This window comes from Zea mays, chromosome 6 (assembly GCF_902167145.1).
Source record: "Zea mays cultivar B73 chromosome 6, Zm-B73-REFERENCE-NAM-5.0, whole genome shotgun sequence".
Classification (NCBI taxonomy): domain Eukaryota; kingdom Viridiplantae; phylum Streptophyta; class Magnoliopsida; order Poales; family Poaceae; genus Zea; species Zea mays.
The window spans coordinates 90,675,677-90,702,516 of NC_050101.1; the positions used below are offsets into that span (position 1 = coordinate 90,675,677).

A 26,840-nucleotide genomic window follows, 5' to 3' on the forward strand; every position below is an offset into this window, starting at 1 on the left:
AGCGGTGTTGACCGCCTCGGCCTAAAACCGATCCGAAGTCTTGTACTCATCAAGCATGGTTCTTGCCATGTCCAATAGAGTTCTATTTTTCCTCTCCACTACACCATTTTGTTGTGGCGTGTAGGGAGAAGAGAACTCATGCTTGATGCCCTCCTCTTCAAGGAAACCTTCAATTTGAGAGTTCTTGAACTCCGTCCCGTTGTCGCTTCTAATCTTCTTGATCCTTAAGCCGAACTCGTTTTGAGCCCGTCTCAAGAATCCTTTTAAGATTTCTTGGGTATGAGATTTTTCCTGCAAAAAGAACACCCAAGTGAAGCGAGAATAATCATCCACAACAACTAGACAGTACTTACTCCCGCCGATGCTTATGTAAGCTATCAGGCCGAATAGATCCATGTGTAGGAGCTCTAGTGGCCTGTCGGTCGTCATGATGTTCTTGTGTGGATGGTGAGTACCAACTTGCTTCCCTGCTTGGCATGCGCTACAAATCCTGTCTTTCTCAAAATGAACATTTGTTAATCCTAAAATGTGCTCTCCCTTTAGAAGCTTATGAAGATTCTTCATCCCAACATGTGCTAGTCGGCGATGCCAGAGCCAGCCCATGTTAGTCTTAGCAATTAAGCAAGTGTCGAGTTCAGCTCTATCAAAATTCACTAAGTATAGCTGACCCTCTAACACTCCCTTAAATGCTATTGAATCATCACATCTTCTAAAGACAGTGACACCTACATCAGTGAATAGACAGTTGTAGCCCATTTTGCATAATTGAGATACAGAAAGCAAATTGTAATCTAAAGAATCTACAAGAAAAACATTGGAAATGGAATGGTCAGGTGATATAGCGATTTTACCCAATCCTTTGACCCAACCTTGATTTCCATCCCCGAATGTGATAGCTCGTTGGGGATCTTGGTTTTTCTCGTAGGAGGAGAACATCTTCTTCTCCTCTGTCATGTGGTTTGTGCACCCGCTGTCGTTTACCCAGCTTGAGCACCCGGATGCATAAACCTACAAAACAAGTTTAGTTCTTCACTTTAGGTACCCAAATGGTTTTGGGTCCTTTGGCATTAGATACAAGAACATTGGGTACCCAAACACAAGTCTTTGATCCCTTATGTTTGCCCCCAACATACTTGGCAACTATCTTGCCGGATTTGTTAGTTAAAACATAAGATGCATCAAAAGTTTTAAATGAAATGCCATGATCATTTGATGCACTAGGAGTTTTCTTCTTAGGCAACTTAGCACGAGTTGGTTGCCTAGAGCTAGATGTCTCACCCTTGTACATAAAAGCATGATTAGGGCCAGAGTGAGACTTCCTAGAATGAATTCTCCTAATTTTGCTCTCAGGATAACTGGCAGGGTACAAAATGTAACCTTCGTTATCTTGAGGCATGGGAGCCTTGCCCTTAACAAAGTTGGACAATTTCTTAGGAGGGGCATTAATTTTGACATTGCCTCCCTGCTGGAAGCCAATGCCATCCTTAATGTCAGGGAGTCTCCCTCTATAGAGCATGCTTCTAGCAAATTTAAATTTTTCGTTTTCTAAGTCATGCTCGGCAATTTTAGCATCTAATTTTACTATATGATCATTTTGTTTCTTAATTAATACCATATGATCATGAATAGCATCAATATCAACATCTCTACATCTAGTGCAAATAGAAGTATGTTCAATGGTAGATGTAGAGGGTTTGCAAGATTTTAATTCTACAACCTTAGCATGTAATATATCATTTTTACTTCTAAGGTCGGAAATGGTAGTATTGCAAACATCAAAGTCTTTAGCCTTAGCAATTAATTTCTCATTTTCAATCCTAAGGCTAGCAAGAGAAATATTCAATTCTTCTATTTTAGCAAGCAACTCAACATTATCATTTGGAATTGAAACATTACAAACATTTGAATCAACCTTAGCTAACAAATTAGCATTCTCATTTCTAAGGTTGTCAATAGTCTCATGGCAAGTGCTTAGCTCACTAGATAGTTTTTTCACATTTTTCTACTTCTAGAGTGTAAGCATTTTAACTTTAACATGCTTCTTGTTTTCTTTAATAAGGAAGTCCTCTTGGGAGTCCAAGAGATCATCCTTCTCATGGATAGCACTAATCAATTCATTTAATTTTTCTTTTTGTTGCATGTTTAAGTTGGCAAAAAGAGTACGCAAATTATCTTCCTCATCACTAGCATTATCATCACTAGAGGACTCATATCTAGTGGAGGATTTAGATTTAACCTTCTTCTTTTTGCCGTCCTTTGCCATGAGGCACTTGTGGCCGATGTTGGGGAAGAGAAGTCCCTTGGTGACGGCGATGTTGGCGGCGTCCTCGTCGGAGGAGGAGTCGCTAGAGCTTTCGTCGGAGTCCCACTCGCGACATACATGGGCATCGCCGCCCTTCTTCTTGTAGTACTTCTTCTTCTCCTTTCTTCTTCCCTTCTTGTCGTTGCCCCTGTCACTGTCACTAGAAATAGGACATTTTGCTATAAAGTGACTGGGCTTACCACATTTGTAGCAAACCTTCTTGGAGCGGGGCTTGTAGTCTTTCCCCCTCCTTTGCTTGAGGATTTGGCGGAAGCTCTTGATGACGAGCGTCATTTCCTCATTGTCGAGCTTTGAGGCGTCGATTGGTTGTCTACTTGATGTAGACTCCTCCTTCTTCTCCTCCGTCGCCTTAAATGCGACCGGTTGTGCTTCGGACGTGGAGGGACCATCAAGCTCGTTGATCTTCCGTGAGCCCTTGATCATAAACTCAAAGCTCACAAAATTCCCGATTACTTCCTCGGGAGTCATTAGTGTATATCTAGGATTACCACGAATTAATTATACTTGAGTAGGGTTAAGGAAAATAAGTGATCTTAGAATAACCTTAACCACCTCGTGGTCATCCCATTTCTTGCTCCCGAGGTTGCGCACTTGATTCACCAAGGTTTTGAGCCAGTTGTACATGTCTTGTGGCTCCTCCCCTTGGCGAAGACGGAAGCGACTGAGCTCCCCCTCGATCGTTTCCTGCTTGGTGATCTTGGTTAGTTCATCACCCTCGTGCGCGGTCTTGAGCATGTCCCAAACTTCCTTGGCGCTCTTTAATCCTTGCACCTTGTTGTACTCCTCCCTACTTAGAGAGGCGAGGAATATGGTTGTGGCTTGGGAGTTGAAGTGCTCGATTTGGGCCACCTCGTCCTCATCATAATCCTCATCCCCTACGGATGGTACCTGTGCTCCAAACTCAACAACATTCCATATACTTTTGTGGAGTGAGGTTAGATGCAATTTCATTAAATCACTCCACCTAGCATAATCTTCACCGTCAAAGGTTGGCGGTTTGCCTAATGGAACGGAAAGTAATGGAGTATGTCTAGAAGTGCGAGGATAGTGTAAGGGGATCTTACTAAACTTCTTGTGCTCATGGCGCTTAGAAGTTATGGAGGGCGCGTCGGAGCCGGATGTGGAAGGCGATGAAATATCGGTCTCGTAGTAGACCACCTTCCTCATCTTCTTTTCTTGTCGCCACTCCGATGCGACTTGTGGGAAGAGGATTTCTTTTCCTTCCCTTTCTTTTTGTTGCGGGACTCTTCCGATGAAGCCTTCCCGTGACTTGTAGTGGGCTTGTCGCCGATGGGCTTGTCGCCGGTCTCCATCTCCCTCTTGGCGTGATCTCCCGACATCACTTCGAGCGGTTAGGCTCTAATGAAGCATCGGGCTCTGATACCAATTGAAAGTCGCCTAGAGGGGGGGTGAATAGGGCGAAACTGAAATTTACAAAGTTAATCACAACTACAAGCCGGGTTAAGAAATATAATCGAGTCCGCGAGAGAGGGTGCAAAACAAATCGCAAGCGAATAAAGAGTGTGACACGTGGATTTGTTTTACCGAGGTTCGGTTCTCGCAAACCTACTCTCCGTTGAGGTGGTCACAAAGACCGGGTCTCTTTCAACCCTTTCCCTCTCTCAAACGGTCCCTCTCAAATCAACCGGGAACAAAACTTCTCCGCAAGGACCACCACACAATTGGTGTCTCTTGCCTTGGTTACAAGTGAGTATTGATCTCAAGAAAGAATGAGAAAGAAGAAAGCAATCCAAGCGCAAGAGCTCAAAAGAACACAACAAATCACTCTCACTTAACACTAAAGCTTTTGTGGAATTGGGAGAGGATTTAATCACTTGGGTGTGTCTTGTATTGAATGCCTAGCTCTTGTAAGTGGTTGGAAGTTGGAAAACTTGGATTACTTGAATGTGGGGTGGTTGGGGGTATTTATAGCCCCAACCACCAAACTAGCCGTTTGGTGTAGGCTGCTGTCGCATGGCGCACCGGACAGTCCGGTGCGCCACCGAACACTGTCCGGTGCGCCAGCCACGTCACCAGGCCGTTGGATTCCGACCGTTGGACCTCTGACTGCTGGGCCCGCCTAGATGTCCGGTGGCACACCGGACATGTACTGTAGAGTGTCCGGTGTGCCACTTCGCTCGTGCCTGACTTCTGCGCGCTCTGGTGCGCATTAATTGCTTCTGCAAGTGACCGTTGGCGCGAAGTAGCCGTTGCTCCGCTAGCTCACCGGACAGTCCGGTGTACACCGGACATGTCCGGTGATTTATAGCGGAGCGAATTCCCGAAGCTGGCGAGTTCAGAGCCGCTCTCCTCTGGAGCACCGGACACTGTCCGGTGGTGCACCGGACAGTCCGGTGAATTATAGCGGAGCACCTCTGGAATTTCCTGAAGGTGAAGAGTTCAGCGTGAAGTCCCCTGGTGCACCGGACACTGTCCGGTGGCACACCGGACAGTCCGGTGCGCCAGACCAGAGCACACTTCGGTTATCCCTTGCTCTCTTTGTTGAACCCAATTCTTGGTCTTTTTATTGGCTAAGTGTGAACCTTTGGCACCTGTATAACTTATACACTAGAGCAAACTAGTTAGTCCAATTTATTTGTGTTGGGCAATTCAACCACCAAAATCATTTAGGAACTAGGTGTAAGCCTAATTCCCTTTCAAGGACAATCTATCGAGGACTAGATGGCATTTTCCCCTTTAAGTCGGTTTCATTTTCCACCGCTAAGCTGAAGCTTCTCCACACGTAGCTTCGGAACTGGTTCATCCTTCTCCCAGACCGCGCTTTTCATATCGTGTATAGCTTCATCCCAAGGCCGAAGGTCCCTGTGAACGTATTATACTTGGAAAACATGTTAGTCGTGCTTTTGAGGACCTTCGAAAGATGAAGGCCTCTAACAGTAGCCTCTCGCGGTATTAATTTGTTGTAACAAAGAATTCAGACTGCGACATGAACGAAGGCCTTAAGCCGAAGGTCCAAAAAACACCTTCCCTTCGCTAGAATAGCGAAAGTCAATGACAAACAGGGCCCGCCAAGTTGCAAAGCGCTAAGCGTATAAATAGGAACCCATAGCGGCAGCATTTGATACGCCATTTCTGCTGTTTGCGTTATTTTCTCAAATTTTTAACTCTTGCTTATCAGCCCTTGCCTGATTTTCGAGCTTCGGTTTAAAGACGTGCTTGCTCCATGCCTGAGGAGAAGAAGATGACTGAGGAGAAGAAAATAACTGAGGAGAAGAAGTTGTATGAAGATAAGAAAGTTGTGGATCCTTTTATTGTTGGTTTTTATGAATCTATGGCAAAGACGAATACAGAGAAAATTACCAAGGATATAATGGAGGATTTGTTTGAAGATTCTGATGACAGTGATGATTATGATGTGGAAAGTGGAGATGAAGATTCTGAGGACTGGCCCTGGCGGCCAAGCCATACCATCTTCGAAAAATCGACCATTAAACAAAGTCATATTGACACCATGAGAGGAAGATACTTTCACGACATGTCTATTGTGAGGGTTGGAGGAGACAGCACCAGCCCTGCTCCTGAGGAAAATGAAGTTGTTGTTTACCGAAGCTTTTTGAAGGCAGGCCTTCGATTCCTGTTGAGCAAATTTGTGGCTGAAGTGCTGAAGATATTCTAGATCTTTCTCCATCAGCTTACCCCCAAAGCTATAATTAGGATGGGCTTGTTTGTTTGGGCTGTAAGAAGCCAAGGGCTGGAACCGAGCGCGAAGTGTTTTTGCAGTATGCATGAACTTTTGTACGAGACGAAGGCCACCGTCAAAGAACAGTATCACAACAACTTCGGTTATTACGGATTCATTGCTCGCTCTAATGCAAGCTACCCGGTGTGAACATATCGGAAAAGATGGCCCGGGGCCTGTATGGAGGAATGGTTTTATGTTAAAAATAATCTGATTGAAAGAGAGGATATTAAGGAAATTATCTAGCGCCCCATCTAGTCTCGCTTCGGCCTCTGAAGGCCGACGGTGGCTATTGAAAGTGACGTAATTCAAGAGCACATAGCCTACAGAGTGTGGCCACTTGTGGATAGCTGGGAGATGCCGAAGGAGACCACTGCTGAATCCAGCGAAGGTGGATTAATTCGATTGAAATATACCTTCAGATACAGAGAGAAGTTCGACGAACCAAATGACGATTGGTTGAAATGCATTGAAGCTACTAGCGACGAGCTGCTTGGGACATATTCCAGGGCCGAAGATGATGCCTTGTCCGCAGCCTTCGAGGGTCAGGGAAAGAAAAGGTTGAACAGGGTTTTTGATGCAATTGGCTTTATATATCCTGACTACTGCTACCCCTTGAAAAGGCAAGGAAAAAAAGAGGAAAATTGCCGCTTCGGCCACCCCAGCTGTGCCGAAGGGCAAGAAAATAAAGGTTTTAACCCACCGGCCTCGATATATTGAAACGATCGTAGTGCCTGAATTTGGTAAATAAAGGGACCTCCTCCACTGCCGAAGCAAAACAAGCTACTCCCGCTGCCCAGAGCGCTGAAGGATCGATTGTGGTGCCGAAGGTACCTACAGTCGAGCCAGCCGAAGCCAAAGATGATGCGACCAGAGAGCCAGAATTGGAAAAAATAGTGATGATGCCAGAAATTCTGAGCCCACCGTCAGAGGCAGAATTACCGAAGGTGCCAAAGGCTCCTGCCACAACTCCCAAGAGAAGGAGGATGGCCAGCGTGCTAGACGCTGTCATGGAGACCACAAAAGCCTTGACCCCTGCTCCTACTAAGAAAGTTGCCGAAGCTGTCACAGTCCAGGCCGAAGTCGAAGCTATGCCTTCAATGCCTATTGAGACGAAGCCTGCTGCGCCTGAGGATAAAGCTAAGCAACAAATTCTGGATACCAGCATGGCAGCAGGGCAATACATGATAAAAAAGCTAAATCTCCTGCCCCCGAAGCTCCGGCCGAAGATGTTGATTACATTATTCGACATGCTTCGGGAAAAAGATTATCCAAAGAAGAAATCTTAGAAGCCAGACACTACGCCCAAAAACTAAAATATCTGAAGGGGGCCTTAGTATTCAATGGCACTGACGAAGATGATTTCCTGTACTGTCTTCCAGACAATAAAGAAATATTCGTTTGCCGGGAGATAGCCAAAAGTATGGGATTTCCGAAGCTTGAAACTGGCCTTGCCGCCATGTCAAAGGATGACCTTGCGGATAGCCTTGCATACAACAGTATAAAGGTACAGAAGTTGATAACTTTAAAGTTGGAAATGAAGTATTTCATTGTCATGCTTAATTATTTGTTTTTCTTGCAGGGCTTAATTCTTAGCAATGCCTTGAGAGCACAAAAGAACGTCGAAGACGAAAGCTGCACAATAGCTCTCAGCAACCTTCGCTCAGAGGTAATTGAGCTGAGAAACGAAGGTTTGGAGACAGACAAAATTTTAATTTCATTGGTGATTAAAATGAAAGAAGACGAAGCTAAATACAATGCTCAGGCCGAAGCCCAAAAAGCCGAGGTTGAAGACCTTTAGAAACAACTTGCCGAAGCCAAAGAAAATTGTGAGGTCGCAAAGGTCAGGCAAGAAATTAGTGAATGGTGGAAGGCCAGGCTAGAGAAAAATATTGAGAAGCTTCGCGAATCCAAGGAAAGATGCTTCGAAAAATCCTTGGATTGCGTGAAAAATTTGAAAAACAGCTTTGCAAAGGTAGGTGCTTACTCCTCTGAGGAGAACTTCATTCGAGGCGACCTCGAAGGCGTCATTGAGTGGATAAGAGGGGAAGCCAAAGCTTTTGAGGAAATTCTGAACGATTGCGGAGATATTTGCGCTTTCTCCGGCGCTCGGGGAATTACAGCTATTCTGGATAAGGCTGGATGTGATCACGTCAAAGCTGCAGCTCAGGCCAAAGCCGCCTTCTCCATAGACGACACAAAGGGCCCTTCAGCCGAAGCGACTTTAGTGGGCGGAAAGTTTTATTCTGATGTCTGGGTAAACGGTGGCCGAGAATTGGCCAACAAAATTATAAAAAAGAATGAAAAAGACACCCATGACGTCTGAGAAGAAGCTAAGCGAGCTGAAGAGGCTGCTAAACGCGAAAGGCGCATAGGTATTTTTTTTGAATTTTAGCTTCGGTACTTACTTTGTGGCTTTGAACTAATAGTTTACCTACTACAGTTGAACTGTCATCGGTGCCGGAGCCGTACAACCCCCTGGCTGATGCGAAGATGAAGGAAGCGCTGGATATAATAGGCATAGCCAATTCCATTATCGACGAAGTCATTGATAAACTATTGAACGAAGCCGCAGAAAAAAATCCTTAGAGAAGAGTAGACTTTATTGTAATAATACTTTATTGTAATAATACTTTGTAATATTTGATGTATGGAATAATTAATGAGACATGTAAATTATTGTAATATATTTCTTTACAATGCATGAAATTTACATACTTACCGTTTTTGAGCCTTCGGCGAAAAAAAAACACCATCCCTTCTTTTCATGCTTCGTAAAGAAAGAAGCCCCTTTTTATGGCAAGTCGGATAAAACATTATCTCCCGAAGCTTACTTCGTGCCTCATCATATTTCCATTTTAACAAAGTTTTTTGCCAAAGATTAGCTTCGTATCCAATCTCTGTTGTTGATGCGATATGATGCATGATGTAATGTTATGCGAAATGATATGATGACATGATGCAAAATGATGGCAATGCCGAAGACACATACACACACGCCTACACCAGAATACACAAGACTCTGCATCCCCTTAGGAACGTCTTTTGAGTCTTTAAGCTCTGCATCCCCTTAGTAACGACTTTTGAGCTTCTTCACTTTTATTTCGGTGGCATTTAAGCTCTGCATTCCCTTGGGAACGACTTTTGAGCTTCTTCACCTTATATTTCGGTGGTATTTGGCTCTGCATTCCTTTAGGAACGACTTTTGAGCAGAAAACTTACACTGCGCTCCCTTAGGAACGACTTTTTAAATCTTCGGATCATAATTTTTGGCTCTGCATTTCTTTAGGAACGACTTTTGAGCAGAAAACTTACGTTGCGCTCCCTTAGGAACGACTTTTGCAGCTTCGAATTATAATTTTTGGATCTGCATTCCTTTAAGAACGACTTTTGAGCTTCTAAATTTTACTCCGTTTTCTTAGAAACGTCATTTGAGCTTCGAAAGTTCGTGAGATATATTTTACTCTGATACAGGCACAATTATTACAAGAATTTGAAATTAAGTTCTTCATTACTTATTTCTCGTAGAAGAAATAAAATGGCATAAAAGATAAAGGTACATCAAAAGTAGGATATTCCACAGTATATATGCTTCAACTCTGGTACAATGCTATTGACTGTATGAGCTTCGGACTCCTCCCTGAAGTTGCGCTGCTGTTGGGCGTGCTGGTGCCCTTCTGGCTGCTGGCTTCGGGTAGGTGGCAATGATGGTGGTAATGGGAGGTGGGGCCAAGAAGCTTGTGAATGACTTGTCGAAGCAACAGAAGCTACAAGTTGATTACCCATGTATTCTGGTATAAAGGGAGAGTAGCACGAAGCAGTATGTAGAACCTGCTTCGGCTGATTCTGCCGCTCTTCTGCTTCGGCAATCTCTTTTTGCTTCAGAATGGTGACCTGGCATGTTCTTGTAGTGTAGCCCTTTGTCTTCACCACTTAATAAGCAATAGAGATTCCTGGGTTGATCCCCATATCTTCCTCCGAAGCCCCTGCCGCCTCTGCCCCTTGGAGCTGGTGGCCTGAAAGAGCTTTGCTGTTGCCCTGAAGATTGTGAGCTATGCTGTGGCCTCTGAAACTGGCTTCCTCTGTCATCACTCTGACTGGAGTTGTGGATTGATCTGACATGCCTAGGGTGGATTCTTCCTCTGAAGCCCCTAGTCATCTCAGAAAACCTATAAGCTTCTTTCCTTCTCTGACGGAAATCATTATCGGCCCGGATGTACTCATCCATCTTCTGAAGAAGCTTCTCCAGAGTCTGAGGGGGTTTCCTGGCAAAGTATTGAGCCGTAGGTCCTGGCCAAAGCCCTTTGATCATGGCCTCAATGGCAATTTCATTGGGCACTGTGGGTGCTTGTGCGCTCAGACGCAAGAACCTTCGGACATACACCTGGAGGTATTCTTCATGGTCTTGCGTGCACTGGAACAAAGCTTGAGCAGTAACCGGCTTCGTCTGGAACCCTTGGAAACTGGTGATCAACATGTCCTTCAGCTTTTGCCATGAATGATTGTTCCTGGTCGAAGAGAGGAGTACCAGATTTGTGCAACATTCTTGACTGCCATGACAAAGGATTTCACCATGACTGCAGTGTTGCCCCCATATGAAGATATGGTTGCTTCGTAACTCATCAGAAACTGCTTCAGATCTGAGTGCCCATCATACATGGGGAGCTGGGGTGGCTTGTATGATGGGGGCCATGGGGTAGCCTGTAGTTCTGCTGATATAGGAGAAGCATCATCAAAAGCAAAATTTTCATGATGGAAATCATCATACCATTCATCATCATCGTAGGAATTGTCCTGATGAAGCTCTCTACGTTGAGGTCTTCAGTCCTGGTCATCTTGAGTGAGATGACACATTTCCTCAACAGCCTCATCGATCTTATTCTATAGATCGGAGAGACGAAGCATCTTCTCCTTCTTCCTTTAGACCTTTTGATGGGTGGCTTCGAGGTCCCTTATTTCTTGGTCCAACTCCTCCTCCTGAGGCGTTGGACTTGTAGCCTTCCTTTTTTGGCTTCTGGCTTCGCGTAGTGTTTCTTGGTTGACGTCCAGTGGCTAATGTGCAGCCCCTAGCCCTGAACACTTCTTCGGCGGCATGACAAAGGTCACAGCTTTGGCGAAGGTGGTCGAATGAGTTCACCGGAGGTGGGCATCAATGTTGGGGACTTGTTCTCAAATGCTATGAGTTAAGAACAAGGCAACACAAAATGTTAATGGTTAAAGACCTTCGTCCTTCGAAGCATTATCTCCCTTAGGATATAATGATCTTCAGACGAAGGTTATGAAGGTCATACCTTCATCATCTCAGTATATAATAATGAAAGTAGAAGCATATGAAACATGGAAAATAACATGAACAATCATATTGAATCGTCAGATTATTTATATTCTCATTATCTCATCATGGACAAACATTAATAACAGTAAATTACATTTGTACCTTCGGCTTGACAGAAGGTATGAGCCCAAGAGTGACATGCGAGTGAATACAAGTCAGCATGAACAGTACGATGCTACTGTTCATCTATTTATAGGCACATGACGCAGCATGTGTAAAATTACATACATGCCCTTAATATTTACTATTGACTTAAGGACAATCTATCGAGGACTAGATGGCCTTTTCCCCTTTAAGTCAGTTTCATTTTCCACCGCTAAGCCAAAGCTTCTCCACACGTAGCTTCGGAACTGGTTCATCCTTCTCCCAGATCACGCTTTTCATATCGTGTACAACTTCATCCCAAGGCCGAAGGTCCCTGTGAACGTATTATACTTGGAAAACATGTTAGTCGTGCTTTTGAGAACCTTCAGAAGATGAAGGCCCCCAACAAACATCATGGGCAGCAACATAAGAATCCCACCAGTCAGCAGCAGGACCAGTCAGACGACCAGAAGCATATAGAACCTTCTCTCGGTCAGAGCATTGGGCGATGTTGAGCATCTTCTCAATTGACTTCAACCAATCATCAGCATGAAGTGGATCTGGCGAGCTGGCGAAGGTAGGCGGCTTGTGGCTCATAAATTCCCGGTGCTTGTCCTGGGGTGGTAGTGGTGGTGGTGGTGGTGGTGGCAGTGGTGCTTGCTGCTGTTGCACCCTCCTTTCCTGGCGTATCTCCTCTCTCTCCTGGCGCACTCTTGGCGTTCCTGCCGCATCTGAGCGTGCATGTCCACCATGGTATCTGTCATCTGTTGCATTATCCATATCTGGGCAGTAACTGAACTGCGGGATCAGCTCTGGCTGGTGGAGGATGTGGAGGATCCATCTCAGGTTGTTGTTGTGGTTGCCTAAATATCCTCCGGCTGTGTCAATTGGGAGGTAGATCAATTCCACCACCCTTCCTGGTATTGACCATCTGAGTTAGAAACATATGGTAAGAAAGAAAGGATTGTAGACAAGGCATGTAATTATGAAGCATGTTACTTTGGGGGATTTATTAGCTAAGTGTGTCGCCTACTAAAGCTAATTCATTACCTTATGGTGGTACATGCTAAGATGGCCAACTATAATGTTTCAATCAATCAAAGAAGCAAATCATACATTTATCATCAGAACAACCAACCAACATTTTGAAGTAAAGAAAATAATTTTGAATTTTTTCTTAGGCCTCCTATCTCTTAAGAAGGTCATAAATGTAGGATTCCATGGTGTGAAACTCATCTTGTCTCAGAGTAGAAAAGGTAAGAATAATCAGAGTAGAACAGTAGAAGGTGAGACAAGATCAAGATAAGTATAGAAAGAATCAGAGTAAGGTAAGTAGGTAATGGTGTTGTCCAGTTCTATCTAGGTTTCGTCCTACAGTCAACATTGCTCTGATATCACTTCTGTCATACCCGAATTTAAGGGACAAAGCCGGGTGCATATCATATATGCGCCAGAGAAGACAACACATATAATAACAGTGTGTATAGAGATAAATGTCATAATATCATCAGAGTACTTATTACATAGCGAAAGTCTTACAAAATAAATGATAAAATAAAGCGAACTAAATATTATTCTCTAGCACCACAAAGCTGACTGGGAGATGCCACCTAGATCAAGTCGAAAGCCTCAGTATTAGGTGGCTCCTCTTCGACCACCTGTTCTTCTCCTGTGGGGGTGAGACAACAAGGGTGAGTTCACACATGTTCATCGCTCAACAAATTATGGGGAATAATGTATATGAACTCACCAAAGGTGGGAGTTCATGTGAAGTGTAAGGCTGATCAATAAATAAAGGTTGAAGCTGAGCATGGCTTTTATAAGTAGGTCAAAGTTTTATTAGCAATTACTAAGTGTAAGTAAATACCAAACCATAGCAATAATAAGTAAAAGTAATAATAAAATAATCCCAATGCGATGCAAATGATAAATTGAATTTAATTCCATGAATTAATCATGTGAGTGTCCGAGCTGCTCATGACCGTGAGCACGGCTAGTATACCAGTTTTACACTCTGTAGAGGTTGCACATCTTTACCCACAAGTTGTATTACCCATTTGCCACAGGGTTGATCGGACCCCATACACCTCTACCAAGGAAGCGAGACAGGGTACCACTACGAGGCCTTTACAAAGTTCCACTAGCTTCAGAAAACCCGCTACAATTTCTAGGAAGCTCTAGTGCAGGGATCCCTCGCCTGACCACCATCGCAGCAAAATCAACCCAAGGACCTTCCTACACTGACTACTCCCCTACTGTCCTTGCCCCTATCAGGTAAGGTAGTCATCTACTAGCTTTCCTAGTTAATCATCCAAGGGCGTCCCATACCACCCTTGTGGTAGCACTGTTTTCCTGAGTGGTTCTCCATGTTCCCATTAACATAATGATCTTATCATGAACAGTAAATAATAAACTGATAATAAAAATTGTAATCATGAGTGATGTATATCTCTATATCCAAAACCACATAAAGCAATAGCATGTACTACCCAAAAATATTCAGTGGTAAAACAGGGTATAAAGATAGCTAAAACTGGGTTAACCTATTGGATCCCATCAAAATTAATCTATGCAGATCATTATGATGAATAAGAACATGACTGGGTGAAAAGGAAGTGATCAAGGGCACAACTTGCCTTCAACGAGCTCCTGCTCAGCAGTCTCAACCAGCTGAAGCCCTGGATCCTCTATGGCTTGCTCGTCTACTCGCATCAATACAAACATACATAGTATATAGAGAAAATTAATATCACACAAAACATGTAAACAAAATACATAATAATAATCAACACATTAAAATAAGATTCTAGGAACAGGAATCATTAAATTTGGAGTTATAGATTTTAAGTTATGAATTTCCCAAGGTTTTATGTATTTAATACAAGATTAAGTAAGAGATAAATTTTAATGTGTCTTTTATGTCAAACAGTGGCACTATTTGATAGACAATACTATTACAAAATTATAGGAACTGGAATGGATTAATTTGGACTTAGCATGGATTTTCTACAAATTAAACAAGTTCTAGCATTTATTTATACATTGAAAATCCATTTCTGTTATTGATTTCCTATTTTCAATACTCTCTGGATTGGGCACCAATTTCTAAAGAGTACAAGGGCTCTGGCGCAAATGTTACTAAGGCTCAAGCGACCCCTTTTACGGACGACGGGTTGATAACTGTAAATTGTAAGGGCTCATATGATAATGCGCAATCGTGAAAGGGTATGGTGCATTATGGGTCGTTGGATCAGGGATAAGCGCCCTAGATTATATCTATCCTCCGGTCTGAACCGCACACATCATACACCGTTGACTCCAGGATCTGTGGTCACGATTTTAAATACTCCGATATACTCTTGTGCGTACGATTTAGATCCGACGGTCGACCTCCAACACTCGAATCGGTATTCTAGATTTAGATCTGGGTCGCCCATTCCCAGATCAATGGTCTGCACCTATCTTCTTCCCCCTACCCAGAGCACGGCGGCGGCGCCACCGGCCACGACGACGGACATGGCCGGAGCCAGGTCATCAGCGATCCAGCACGCTAGACTAGAGAAAAATTGACCCAACACGTAGCTAGTACCCTACTGAGTTCGACCGGGACAACATTAATTGGAGTTAGGGCACCGAAGCGCCATGACCACGCAATCGGTGGCCCGAAGGTAGCACGGCAACTTCGGTGACGCATTACCTTGGCTAACCGAACCTGCAAGCTACGATTCTTGGTTCTACACGTTCTAGGGAACAAAGGCAGTATCGGGGTGGTTTCTCACCTGCACTCGGGTCGTGGCGTGGCCGGTTCACGAGGCGGCGGATCCCACGGTGGAGATGGGCTCCAGCGAGCAATTGGTTGCACACGAGTCGATGGCAGCGACCCGCAGTACTCCAATTGACTTCAACGACTCCTTACGACGACCAACCATGCTACAACAGAGCTGATTCGCCGAGGAACCGAGGAAAGATTGACACTGCACTCTCTCTTCCTCGCGGCGGCGACTTTGGTTTGCGCTACGCGGCTTGAGTGGACGATTGAGTACAGGAGCGAGTCAAGGCGATACTAGCAACGGGTCGTGGTACTTGTAGGAAGGTTCAAAAGGGGTCCCAGTCAACCCCCATGCCGCGTAGAGCCAATGCGAGCGCCGACGATCTCGGCATGGCTGTTACGGGACGATGCTGACGCCGTGGCCCCGCTTGTATGTGTCTGTTCACGAGCGAGCGGGGACTGGCTGGGCGGTCCCACCAGCAGCGACTCGAAAACGCGCGTGCGCGTGAGGGCTGGTGGCTGGCCAGCGGGCCCCATATGTCAGCGCACGAATGCGGTTGAAGGTGGGTCGCGCGGGTGTTAAAGGAGAAATGGGCCAGAATAGTAGTGGCTAGCCTGCTTAGGTTAGATTAGTTTTATTCTTTTCTTTTTATCTTCTATTTCCCTTTTCTATTTCCAAGTTCCATTTGAATTCAAATTTAAATTCAAACATGTGCTAATTTATTCTCAAATTATATTGTGAATTTAAGAAGTACCCCTTTTGGAAATATATAAATTTTCTTTATATTATATACTCTCGTTTTCTTCTCTCCCCTTTTTTCAACTCTTCATCTCATTATTATTATATTTTTATTCATATTATTTTTGTATTAAATGCACAAACAAAACTCCAATATGATGCAATGGTTTATTTGTGTTTTAGTAAAGATTTACTCATTTTTAAACATGACTAGTCATATGTTTCAAAGGTAAATAGCAAATCACATAAGAAAATCCACCCTTTTATAAGCTCTATAATGTGGGTATTACAATGTGATTGCTTAAATTTGCAGTTACAGTACTGTGTTTAGTTCGTCTTTACTGAAAGTAGTGATCGCATCCACATCTACTAGGCAGTACAGTTCTATCAATGTATTGACTGCGATCCAGGATACAGACCTTAGGTTGTCTCCAATAATAACCGGTATATGGTCCTGTCCGCTAAACTTAGAGGACGTTGAGCTCCTTTACGCGTCCAGCAACGGACAGTAAAGCGTCCGCTAAAAATAGCGCATGTCACATGACACGCCAAATCTGAAGGTTCTCGGACGTCCACTATCTGTCGCTTCCTCTTCCTCCCGCGCCGAGGCGGAACCTTCCTGATGAGGACATCCTCCACTATTACCCGTTGGCAAAGACGCAATTGGCCCAGTTGGCCCAATTGTAGTCGGACGGTGACCGTGTGAGCCTCAGAATTATCCCACCTCGCTTAACTTGGGAGGAGGAAACCACTTTAAAAGGGAGAGCCACCCTTCCCCCATTGGACTAGTCTTTTGGGGCGATTGGGCCTTTCCCTGAGTTGGGTGTGCTTAATGAACTGTTGGACCTCGGCCAACCCCACCTGCGCTGGGTGCATCATCTGGTATCAGAGCTAGGACCCATTTTAAGAAAGTGGGAATGATGAGGACATCCTCCACTATTACCCGTTGGCAAAGACGCAATTGGCCCAGTTGGCCCAATTGTAGTCGGACGGTGACCGTGTGAGCCTCAGAATTATCCCACCTCGCTTAACTTGGGAGGAGGAAACCACTTTAAAAGGGAGAGCCACTCTTCCCCCATTAGACTAGTCTTTTGGGGCGATTGGGCCTTTCCCTGAGTTGGGTGTGCTTAATGAACTGTTGGGCTCTGGGCAACCCTAATTTGTTGGGCCTCGGCCAACCCCACCTGCGCTGGGTGTATCACTTCCCCTCGCTACTCGGGTCGCACCACAGGCCAGTCTCCTCCCACTCCTGCACCGCCATAGATTGCAAGAGCAAGTCCAGTAAAGTGTCGCGAGCTCAGCAGCGACGTCCATGGCCGCGCTCGCTACTGCCACCGACGACAACAGCTCAGACCAAACGACAGCACGGCACGAAAACGTTGCATGAAGCCTCCCTTGCCTTGTTGGGTTCAATTTCTCTCTTTTTTTGCAGCTACGGTCCCAGATCGAAGCCGTTGAATGAAGCCTCCCCTTGTCTTGTTGGTTTCAATTTCTCTTTTTTGCGGCTTGAATCAGATTAGCCATGAGGTCATGGGTTCCTCCATGTTGATATCGTTAGTGCACATGAGGTGTTTGATGGAATGTCCATGAGCCATGCCGTGCATTGCTGCTATTTTTTTGTTCAGTCCATGTGACTTTTTGGCTCAAACTGTTGTTGAGAATAATTATGTATTATTGCTGCCATGCATCCCTCAAATGTATACGTTCGCAAATTTTTATTATTGAATAATTATTAATACTGCAATTTCTATAGTTGTACGTTGAAACCAAGTGCAAATTTTTATTATTGAATAATTATTAACACTGTAGATATAGAGCACCAAATTTAAAGAACGTTGATGAAGACGAAGAAGATACAGAGGACTGTATCTTTTAGATGGCACTGTAAATAACAGAGAATATTCTTTTAGGGACGAAATTTAGAGAACATTGTTAGAGACAGCCTTATTATTTCGCGCTCATATATTTCTCTCAATCATATTAATACTCTCTCCGCCCAAAATATTGTTATTTCTAGCCCTCTTTTTTTTGTCCACGTTCAAATAAATAAAAATGAATTAGACATACATATCAACCACATTCTTAGATATACTAATAAATGTTTACTCTAAAAGGATTACTATTTTAAGATGAAGGGGTACATTTCTTCTCATAATAAAAAATGATGCATTACATCATGTTCGATCCAACGCGCACAGTTAAAAAATAGCTTAGAGAACATCAATAACTTTGATGGTAGTAGATATTTACAGTACATTGGCAGCAGCAGCAGCACAAATATCTTAGAGAATACAACCTTAGTTTGGAAGCCACAAAACCAGAGGAGCTAAATTCCTCTTATTCAAAATTGAATAAAAAGGATGAATTTAGCTCCTCCAATTTACTCCGGTTTTATGGCTCCTAGAGAATCTCATTTTTTTCAAGGGATTTCTTTCTATTTTCTCAAAAGAAAATTAATTCATTTTCACTTGAAAAAATATGAATCTCTTGAAAAAATAGAGTTACCAAACTAGTCCTAACAGTATTTCAGAGGCAAGGTATTGTTCCCATTATGGGAAGGGAATGGAGTTTCTACCTCATCCTACATCAGATTTCGTTCTGATTATTGGGCTCCAGTCATCAGCCGGCGGCATATAATGCTGTGGCCTGAGGTCACAAATAATTGCAGTGTCCAGATGGAGCTCCAATCTAGCTTCCACACGCCAGGCACTCTTCCCGGTTGTTAAAAGAACAGACCATTTGTGCCATTTTAGCTTCTACGTCTTCCTCTGTGGGCTTTCCATCATTCATCTGCACATGGTGAGTCATGTTTTAGTAACTTTTCAGGAAAAAGATTCATTGTGCATGCTGAGTTATGTTTTAGTAACTTTTGAGGGAAAATATTCTAGGACTAAAGGAAAGAAAATATACCCCATTCCCATTCTCCTTTAGAAGTGTGGTATCGACGGTAAACTTGATTGCATCAGCAGCAGCTCGTGTGCGTAGATAGTACATTCCAGTTTTCAGGCCCTGGCATTGAACAAGATTAGGAAAAACAAACCACTAGTTTTATAGGTCAAATACGAACTCCATAAGGATAAGATAATTGCTGTGATGGCTGGAGGTTCAATACCTTGGACCAAGCATGGAAGTGAAGTGATGTTAGCTTCCCAAAGTTTGCTTGCTCCATGTGGACGTTGAGGCTCTGGCTCTGGTCAATATAGCATCCACGGTCAACCGCCATATCAACTAAAGTTTTCTGCTTGATCTCCCAAACAGTCCTGGTGCAATAATTGTATATAAACTTTAGAAGCTCAAACAGTAAATTAGTAATCGAATTTTATAGGAAATAATGGCATCTGGTTGAAATACATACTTGTAGATTGCTTTCAGATCATCTGGGATTTCTGCTATCTTTTGGACAGAACCATCATCATATATTATCTGGTTTTTCAGAGTAGGAGTCCAAATGCCCATTTCAGTCAAATCATGAAGAAGATGCTTGTTAACCACAACAAATTCCCCACTGGAATAAAAATAGAAAGATCAATCATATATGCACATGTAAGTCAAAATGTAAACACTCTAAAGAAGTAAAGAGTATTGTTACAGACCTTAGAACCCGTCGACTGTAAATATTAGATGTGTAGGGTTCAAAGCACTCATTGTTGCCAAGAATCTGACTAGTGGAAGCAGTGGGCATTGGAGCAACAAGAAGAGAATTTCTTATCCCAGCTTTAGAAATGGTCTCCCTTAGAGATGGCCAATTCCACCTGGTAGATGGCACTACATTCCACATGTCAGGTTGAAGAATGCCCTACAAAGCAGGTACAGAGCAAGCTTTGGCTGTCAATGCATAGAAATTTGAGAATAAAACAAACATAAATCTTCATCATGAACATAAATATCACAAGACACTAAGCATAAGTAATTGAAAAGGAGAAAGGAGAACCTTGCTAACAGGGCTCCCTTCATATGTTTCATAGGGACCTTCTTTAACAGCAAGTTCAGCAGAAGATTTCAGAGCATGATAGTAGATAGTTTCAAATATATCCTTATTCAACTGATGAGCCTGAAAATATAAAACCATTTGTTACATATCAACTAATTACAGAAAGGAACATATGGTTAATGATGAGCTACATAGAAATGGAAAGGTACCTCTAGTGAATCAAATGGCATGCCCAATAATATGAAAGTATCGGCCAGGCCTTGAACACCTATGCCAATTGGCCTGTGACGCATATTTGATCTCTTTGCTGTCTCAACAGGATAGTAATTAATATCGATAATTTTGTTAAGATTGTAAGTAACAGTTGAGGTAACCTGCCAAAATCGATAATGTATCAGAACATTCATCAACATAGGTCAGAATAGCAGATCTAAGACAAAGGATCTGAACAAACCTCAGCCAGCTTCTCAAAATCAAAATATCTATTTTTCGAATCACTGCTACCCACAAGCTTAGATGGATGGGACTCTAATGGAACACCCTGTAAAGCAAGTTTATATGGTGCATCAGAATAAAACCTTCATGATTGACTTGAGCTTTAGGACTGACAAGATATACCTTTTCCCGAACAAAACGAGGTAAAGCAATAGATGCTAGGTTGCAGACAGCAGTTTCAGTAGGGCTTGTAAACTCAATTATCTCAGTGCACAAGTTTGACGATTTAATTGTGCCCAGATTCTGCTGGTTACTTTTCCTATTGCAAGTATCCTGCATACAGTTAATAGCCATTACAAGAAATCCTTAACTGGAAACTTTTGGCAAAAGAGACAAAAATAGGAGGTACTCCTATTTGATAGCCACTAAATGTACCTTGTAAAGCATATAAGGTGTACCAGTCTCTATTTGTGCCTTCAAAATGTCAAACCAGAGGGTCTGTGCAGGAACAACTTTCTTTGCCTTGCCCTGAATCCAGAAAGCAAGGTTAGTAAAGCACATTCCCATTTCAATAAAGCGTACATACAAATACAGTGTTCACTTTTCAGCTTACTTGGCTCTCATATTTCTTGTACAAATTATCAAACTCCTCACCCCAGCAATCAGCCAACCCTGGAGCTTCATTAGGGCAAAACAATGACCATTCTCCATTACTCTGGACTCTTTGCATGAATAGATCAGGAACCCATAGCGCATAGAAAAGATCCCTTGCACGATTTTCCTCCTGTTAAAATATTGTTCAGAATAGCAGGTCTTTGAGAATTTTCGATGCTAACCACTCATAAGTTGAGCAGACGATGCTGTGTTAGACACAGATGGCAGGCAAATGATGATATACTTATTCTATGATAGCAGCATGCAGGCTAAGCTATCAAGAAGTTTAGATATCATGCAGAAAAAACTAGAGTAACTATCTTTAAGACATTAGCTTGAATAAAAAAACTATGACGAGTAACTGTCTCTATAAGACATTAGCTTGAATAAAAAGCTAAGACTTGAACATACATATATAAGGAAGACACTCTGCACAAGGATCAATTTTATGCAGGAATCAGGATAGCAGTAAGCATATATAAAGCCAAATTATTGTTGGAGTTCAAAAGACAAAGATACTCTGTTTTTCATACATGGAAATAATTAAATACTAATGGTCGAGATTTTACCTTCCCATGGTTCTTTCTTAGATCAAGGAACTCGAAAATATCAGCATGCCAAGGCTCCAAGTATACAGCAAATGCACCTAAGTTTTAGAAGCTCATAAGAATTTCTGAAGACGATGTTACTAAAAGTGGAAATAATGAAAAAAAGCATACCCTTTCTTTTCCCACCACCCTGATCAACATAACGAGCAGTATCATTAAAGACTCGTAACATAGGCACAATTCCATTTGATGTTCCATTTGTTCCTCGTATGTAACTCCCAGTAGCACGAATATTATGAACTGAGACACCAATTCCTCCAGCTGATTTGCTTATTACAGCACACTCCTTCAGGGTTTCATAGATTCCCTCAATGCTGTCATCTTTCATGCATATAAGAAAACAGCTGCTTAACTGCATCACAGAAAAGAAACAGTAAGTAAACAATTTCAACCCACAATGACATCGTCTGGCAGGAAGCAAGACAGTACTTGGGGCCTCGGTGTGCCAGCGTTGAAAAGTGTTGGTGATGCATGTGTAAACCAGCGCTGGGACATCAGATGGTACGTCCTAATGGCAGACTCAATGTCTTCCTTGTGTATTCCCACTGAAACCCTCATCAGCATGTGCTGAGGCCTTTCAACGACCTTCCCACCAAGCTTCAAGAGGTAAGACCTCTCCAGAGTTTTGAAGCCAAAGTAGTCATAGTCGAAATCCCTATCATAAATTATTTCACTGTCCAAGCGAGCAGCATTCTGAAATGTAACAGCATTTGGAGCGATATGAGGGCCAATTTACATCAAGGTGAGTGAAGGGCACAACAGATTTACTGTATGAGATAAACAACCTTAATAAAAAAAGGAATGCAACAGTAAATTCAACTGCCAGAAACACATCGGCATTATCTACACAGATGCTCTGTCAGAAATGTGCCAGGAGCAACTAGAATCTCACATTCATGATGATTTCATAAACATCTTCAGCGACCAGAGGGGCCATCAGCCCAGACCTCTCGTTAAAGTGCCTGTACATGTCCTTAATCCTGCATCCACAACGGCCACATTCCAACTCACAACCCAATCCAACTAATCCAGCCTTCACCCTGACAATATGAATGAATGAAATTAAACCAAATTGAGCTGCCACTTACGTCTCCGAGAAGGACTTCTTTGTGTTCTTGTGCAGGTTAGACACAGCAATCCTCGCCGCCAACTTCACGAATCACGATAGAGAAGAGAGGAAACCAACCCCACGTCAGGACAACAAAGACAGACATGAGAGTTGAAACCAAGGGGGGATTTCACGGTGGGTTCCTCACCGAGGCGTAGTCGGGGTGGGACGCAGTCATGGCCGCCGCGGTCTCGGCGGCGAGCTCGTCGAGCTGGCTGGTGGTGACGCCCTTGTAGACCCCCGCGCAGACCTTCTGCGCGACGAGCACCGGGTCGCAGTGGTCCTGGCTAAGGCCGTAGCTGAGCTTCTTGAGGCGCGCCGTGATCTTGTCGAAGTGCACTGTCTCCTGGCGGCCGTCCCGCTTGACCACGTACATCTTCCGCGGTGGCGAAAACTCCCGTCGAACACCTGGTGCGCGCGCCTACGCCGCCGCCGGGACGAGAGAACGCGAGCAGAGGATTGTATTGAGGTGGGGCGGGGGGAGGGGCAGGGATGGGAGGGGGGCAGTAGGGTTTGGGGGCGGATTTAAACGCCTTCGCGGCGCGGAAAGAGGCAAAGAGTAAGTAATGAAGCGGAGCTGGAGGTGGAGGTTTTTTTTTATGCGCGCTGGAGAAGAAAATGTATGGGTTTGGATTGTTGTCTATTTGGAGGATTTTTCCTTTATTTTCCAACTAAAAACGGCAGCAGAAATAGACATAAAAAAATAAAAGGGTGCTGACCGTGCTTGGCAATAAGGCCCAAAGGCAAACAGCCCAGCCTCCCACGATCTGCCACGAGCCGGGAGGCTCAGAGGGCCTCGCAAGGGGAGGCGAGCTCGGACGGCGGTGTGCTGACCGCTTCTTGCGCATCTGACTCTTTTCACCTCTATTTGAGTGGCTGCTCCATCTATAGGTGTATATTCGGGCCGCCCGGCCCGGCCCGGTCCGAATCAAGTCTGAAAAGGCCCGTATTGTTTGAATTTCAAGCCGGTCCGACTCGTTTGAATTTCAGGCCGTGCAGGGCCGGCCCATGGGCCTAGCCCTCGGCCTATGGCCCGGCCCGTAATTGCTTAAACGTGTCGGGCTTATTTCGGGCGGCCCGAAATTATAAAAGCCTGAAATTCACATTAGGGTCCGAAATTCAGTTTTTGGCCCGAAATTCACATCAGGGCCCGAAATTCAAAACAAATTTAATAAAACAAATAAAAGATAAGACAAATAAATTTGACCAAAAGCAAACTTAATATTTGTATTAAGTTACTAGAGCTATGCAATAACTACCTCGTTTACAAATCATTTTGTTAGAAAGAAAAAGAGTATAATCAGCTCTAAATAAAGTTCGTAAGTTCAGTTTATTATCTAATGTTCATAACAAAAAATAAAATTACATCACATACTCTAATTCAAAGCTACAAAAAATATTTAACTAACATTATCTATAGCTTTGTGTTCTTTATCAAGTAAATGAAAGTGTGGAATGAAGTGTGATTTTAATAAATATATGGGTCTTTTCGTGCCTCTATATGGGCCATTTCGTGTCTGCCTTAAACGGGTCGTGCTCGTGCCCGCCCATGGGCCGTGACCTCGGCCCAAACCCAGCCCGATATATCGGGCCGTGCCGGACGGCACTAAAATATTTCGTGTCGTGCCTGAGCCGTGCTTTTTTTTCGTGCTTCGGGCCGGCCCATCAGGCCCGGCCCAAATGTACACCTATAGCTCCATCTAGTTCACCATGGATCCGCTCGATTCCGGGTGTCCTGGCCTTCATTCCCTTTAAATCCATCGTGTGGTGGTGTCGTTTATCCAACTAGTATCCGTGTTGCAGTGGATTAAGGCTTTGTTTGGGTACTCTAGGAATAAGAGAGAATGGAGTGGATTGAGATGTATCGTGAGAGTTTTTGACCTATTGAGGATTTAAATACCCTCTAATCCCTCCAAACCACTTCAATCCAAGAGTATCCAAACTAGGCCTAAGAGGGGATCGGGTTGTGCTGGTCTCGTCTGGGACGTCGGCTTTCTGTTCTACCCCGGTGGTGGTGGTATGGCGTTGTTGCTGTTGTGTCTTGGTGGTTGCTATGTACGTGCTTGTGCCTGTGTGGTGTTGCACGTTGACAATCTGGTTGTTGTCGACCGTGGCCTAGTACTTAGGCTTCCTGTTGTATTATTGAATGGATAAGTCACTAAGCACTTGATTTGATTTTGGAACTTGGAGAGGATTTGATGCTTTGATTATGTCTTTGAAGTGTATTCTTTTGCTCTAGTATCGAATGGAGAAGTTTCAATGCTTAGATGGCTTGAATGGTAGTGGTTGGGGGTATTTATAGCCCCAACCATTATTTCAACCGTTGATGTTGATGGGCACACCGGACAGTCCGGTGGTGCACCGGACATTGCACTGTTCAATGTCCGGTGAGTGTCACGTCAGCCGACCGTTGGGGTTTGGAGCTGTTGATCGTTGGAGTCTTCTGTCTTCTTGCGACACCGGACTGTCCGGTGTGTTCTGACCATGCAGACTGACTTCTGCTCTTCTGCAATCAGCATAGTCGACCGTTGGGCGAAGTTGATCGTTGCTCCGTTGTCTCATCGGACAGTCCGGTGGTGCACCGGACAGTCCGATGAATTTTAGCGAATGATTGCCGAGAAAACCCGAGAGCGTCCAGTTCACGGAGGTCTCCAGCCTGGGCACCAGACACTGTTCGGTACGCCACAGGCTGCAGTAATTATGTTTGCTCCAAACTTTGTAGAATTGTTATGCGGTCATATTCTTTGTATGTTTATGTGAACTTTATGCACCTGATAAAAATAATAACTAGGCAAACTAGTTAGTCCATATAGTTTGTGATGGACGTCAAACACCAAAATCTATTATAGGAAATGTTGAGGCCATTTCCCTTTCAATCTCCCCCTTTTTGGTGATTGATGCCAACACAAACCAAAGCAAATGTGAAGTGTAGAAATGTAACTAATTTCCAATTTGTCAGATGTGCATCAGTTACTTTGAAATGAAAACAGTTTTAAACAAATATGGTTCCTTTGATCTAGTTTAACATTTTGGACCACATTTGCACCACTTAGTTTTGTTTTTCAAATCTTTTGGAAAAGTCTTTTAAAATTCTTTTGCAAATAGCCAATGGTACAAGAATATGATTTCTAAAAGCATTTTCAAGTTTTTGAAAATTCTTCCCCTGTTTCAAATGCTTTTTCTTTGGCTAAATAAAAGCTCCCCCTGAAAAGGTTCTCCCCTTAGCTATCAAGAGGGTTTTTGAAATTTGAATAATCTCTCTCCCTTTTTGAAAAGGTTTTTAGAAAACAGGGTGTTGGTGTGGTCCTTTTGCTTTGGGCCTATTACTCTCCCCCCCTTTGGCATCAAGCGCCAAAACGAAGAGAACTAGAGGCCTATTACTCTCTCCCAAAAAAGATATGAGTGAAAGTTCATGAGTAGGGCAAAGGATAAATGATACCGACAGAGTCATAGTAGAAGCCTTGCCTCTGCCGAATACTCCATTTTCCTTTCAATCTAAGACTAAGGATAGTAATACGCTTGAAAGTACATTAGTCTTAGTTTTGGTACAAGAAGAATAAGGAATATGCATTTGTACCAAATGAAATAGACATGATCAAAGGTATATAAATAAGCTATGTGTGCAAGATCTCAAGTAAAGTTTCGAGAGTCAATAATATTGAGTTCATTCCTAAGCTTGCTAAAAGTCTTTTCATCTAGGGGCTTAGTGAAGATATCGGCTAATTGGTTGTGTGTGCTAACATAAGCAATTTCGATATCCCCCTTTTGTTGGTGATTTCTCAAAAAGTGATACCGGATATCTATGTGTTTAGTGCAGATGTGTTCAACGGGATTATCCGCCATGCGGATTGCACTATCATTATCACATAGGAGAGGGACTTTGCTCAACTTGTAGCCATAGTCCCTAAGGGTTTGCCTCATCCAAAGTAATTGTGCACAATAATGTCCTGCAGCAATATACTCGGCTTCGACGGTGGATAGAGCTACTGAGTTTTGTTTCTTTGAAGCCCAAGACACCAGGGATCTTCCCAGAAACTGACAAGTCCCTGATGTGCTCTTCCTATCAATTTTACATCCGGCATAATCGGCATCGGAATACCCAATTAGATCAAAGGTAGATCCCTTAGGGTAACAAAGCCCAAACTTAGGAGTGT

At 43.6% G+C, this 26,840-nt stretch overlaps 1 protein-coding gene across 1 annotated transcript; it reads right to left on the reverse strand.

Annotated features, from left to right (window-relative positions):
- Window positions 1–18,157: 18,157 nt before the first annotated feature.
- On the reverse strand, window positions 18,158–23,165 carry LOC100502278 (Ribonucleoside-diphosphate reductase). Its single transcript, NM_001363257.1, has 17 exons — window positions 22,835–23,165; window positions 22,667–22,728; window positions 22,471–22,558; window positions 22,008–22,271; window positions 21,690–21,930; window positions 21,540–21,616; window positions 20,930–21,100; window positions 20,752–20,844; window positions 20,500–20,649; window positions 20,336–20,422; window positions 20,091–20,255; window positions 19,882–20,001; window positions 19,544–19,746; window positions 19,306–19,455; window positions 19,063–19,210; window positions 18,861–18,959; window positions 18,158–18,740 (listed from the first exon to the last, which is right to left on the reverse strand). Exons 1-17 carry the CDS (start codon window positions 23,060–23,062, stop codon window positions 18,639–18,641), a joined length of 2,448 nt encoding a protein of 815 aa, NP_001350186.1. The 5' UTR covers window positions 23,063–23,165; the 3' UTR covers window positions 18,158–18,638.
- Between the last annotated feature and the right edge of the window lie 3,675 nt (window positions 23,166–26,840).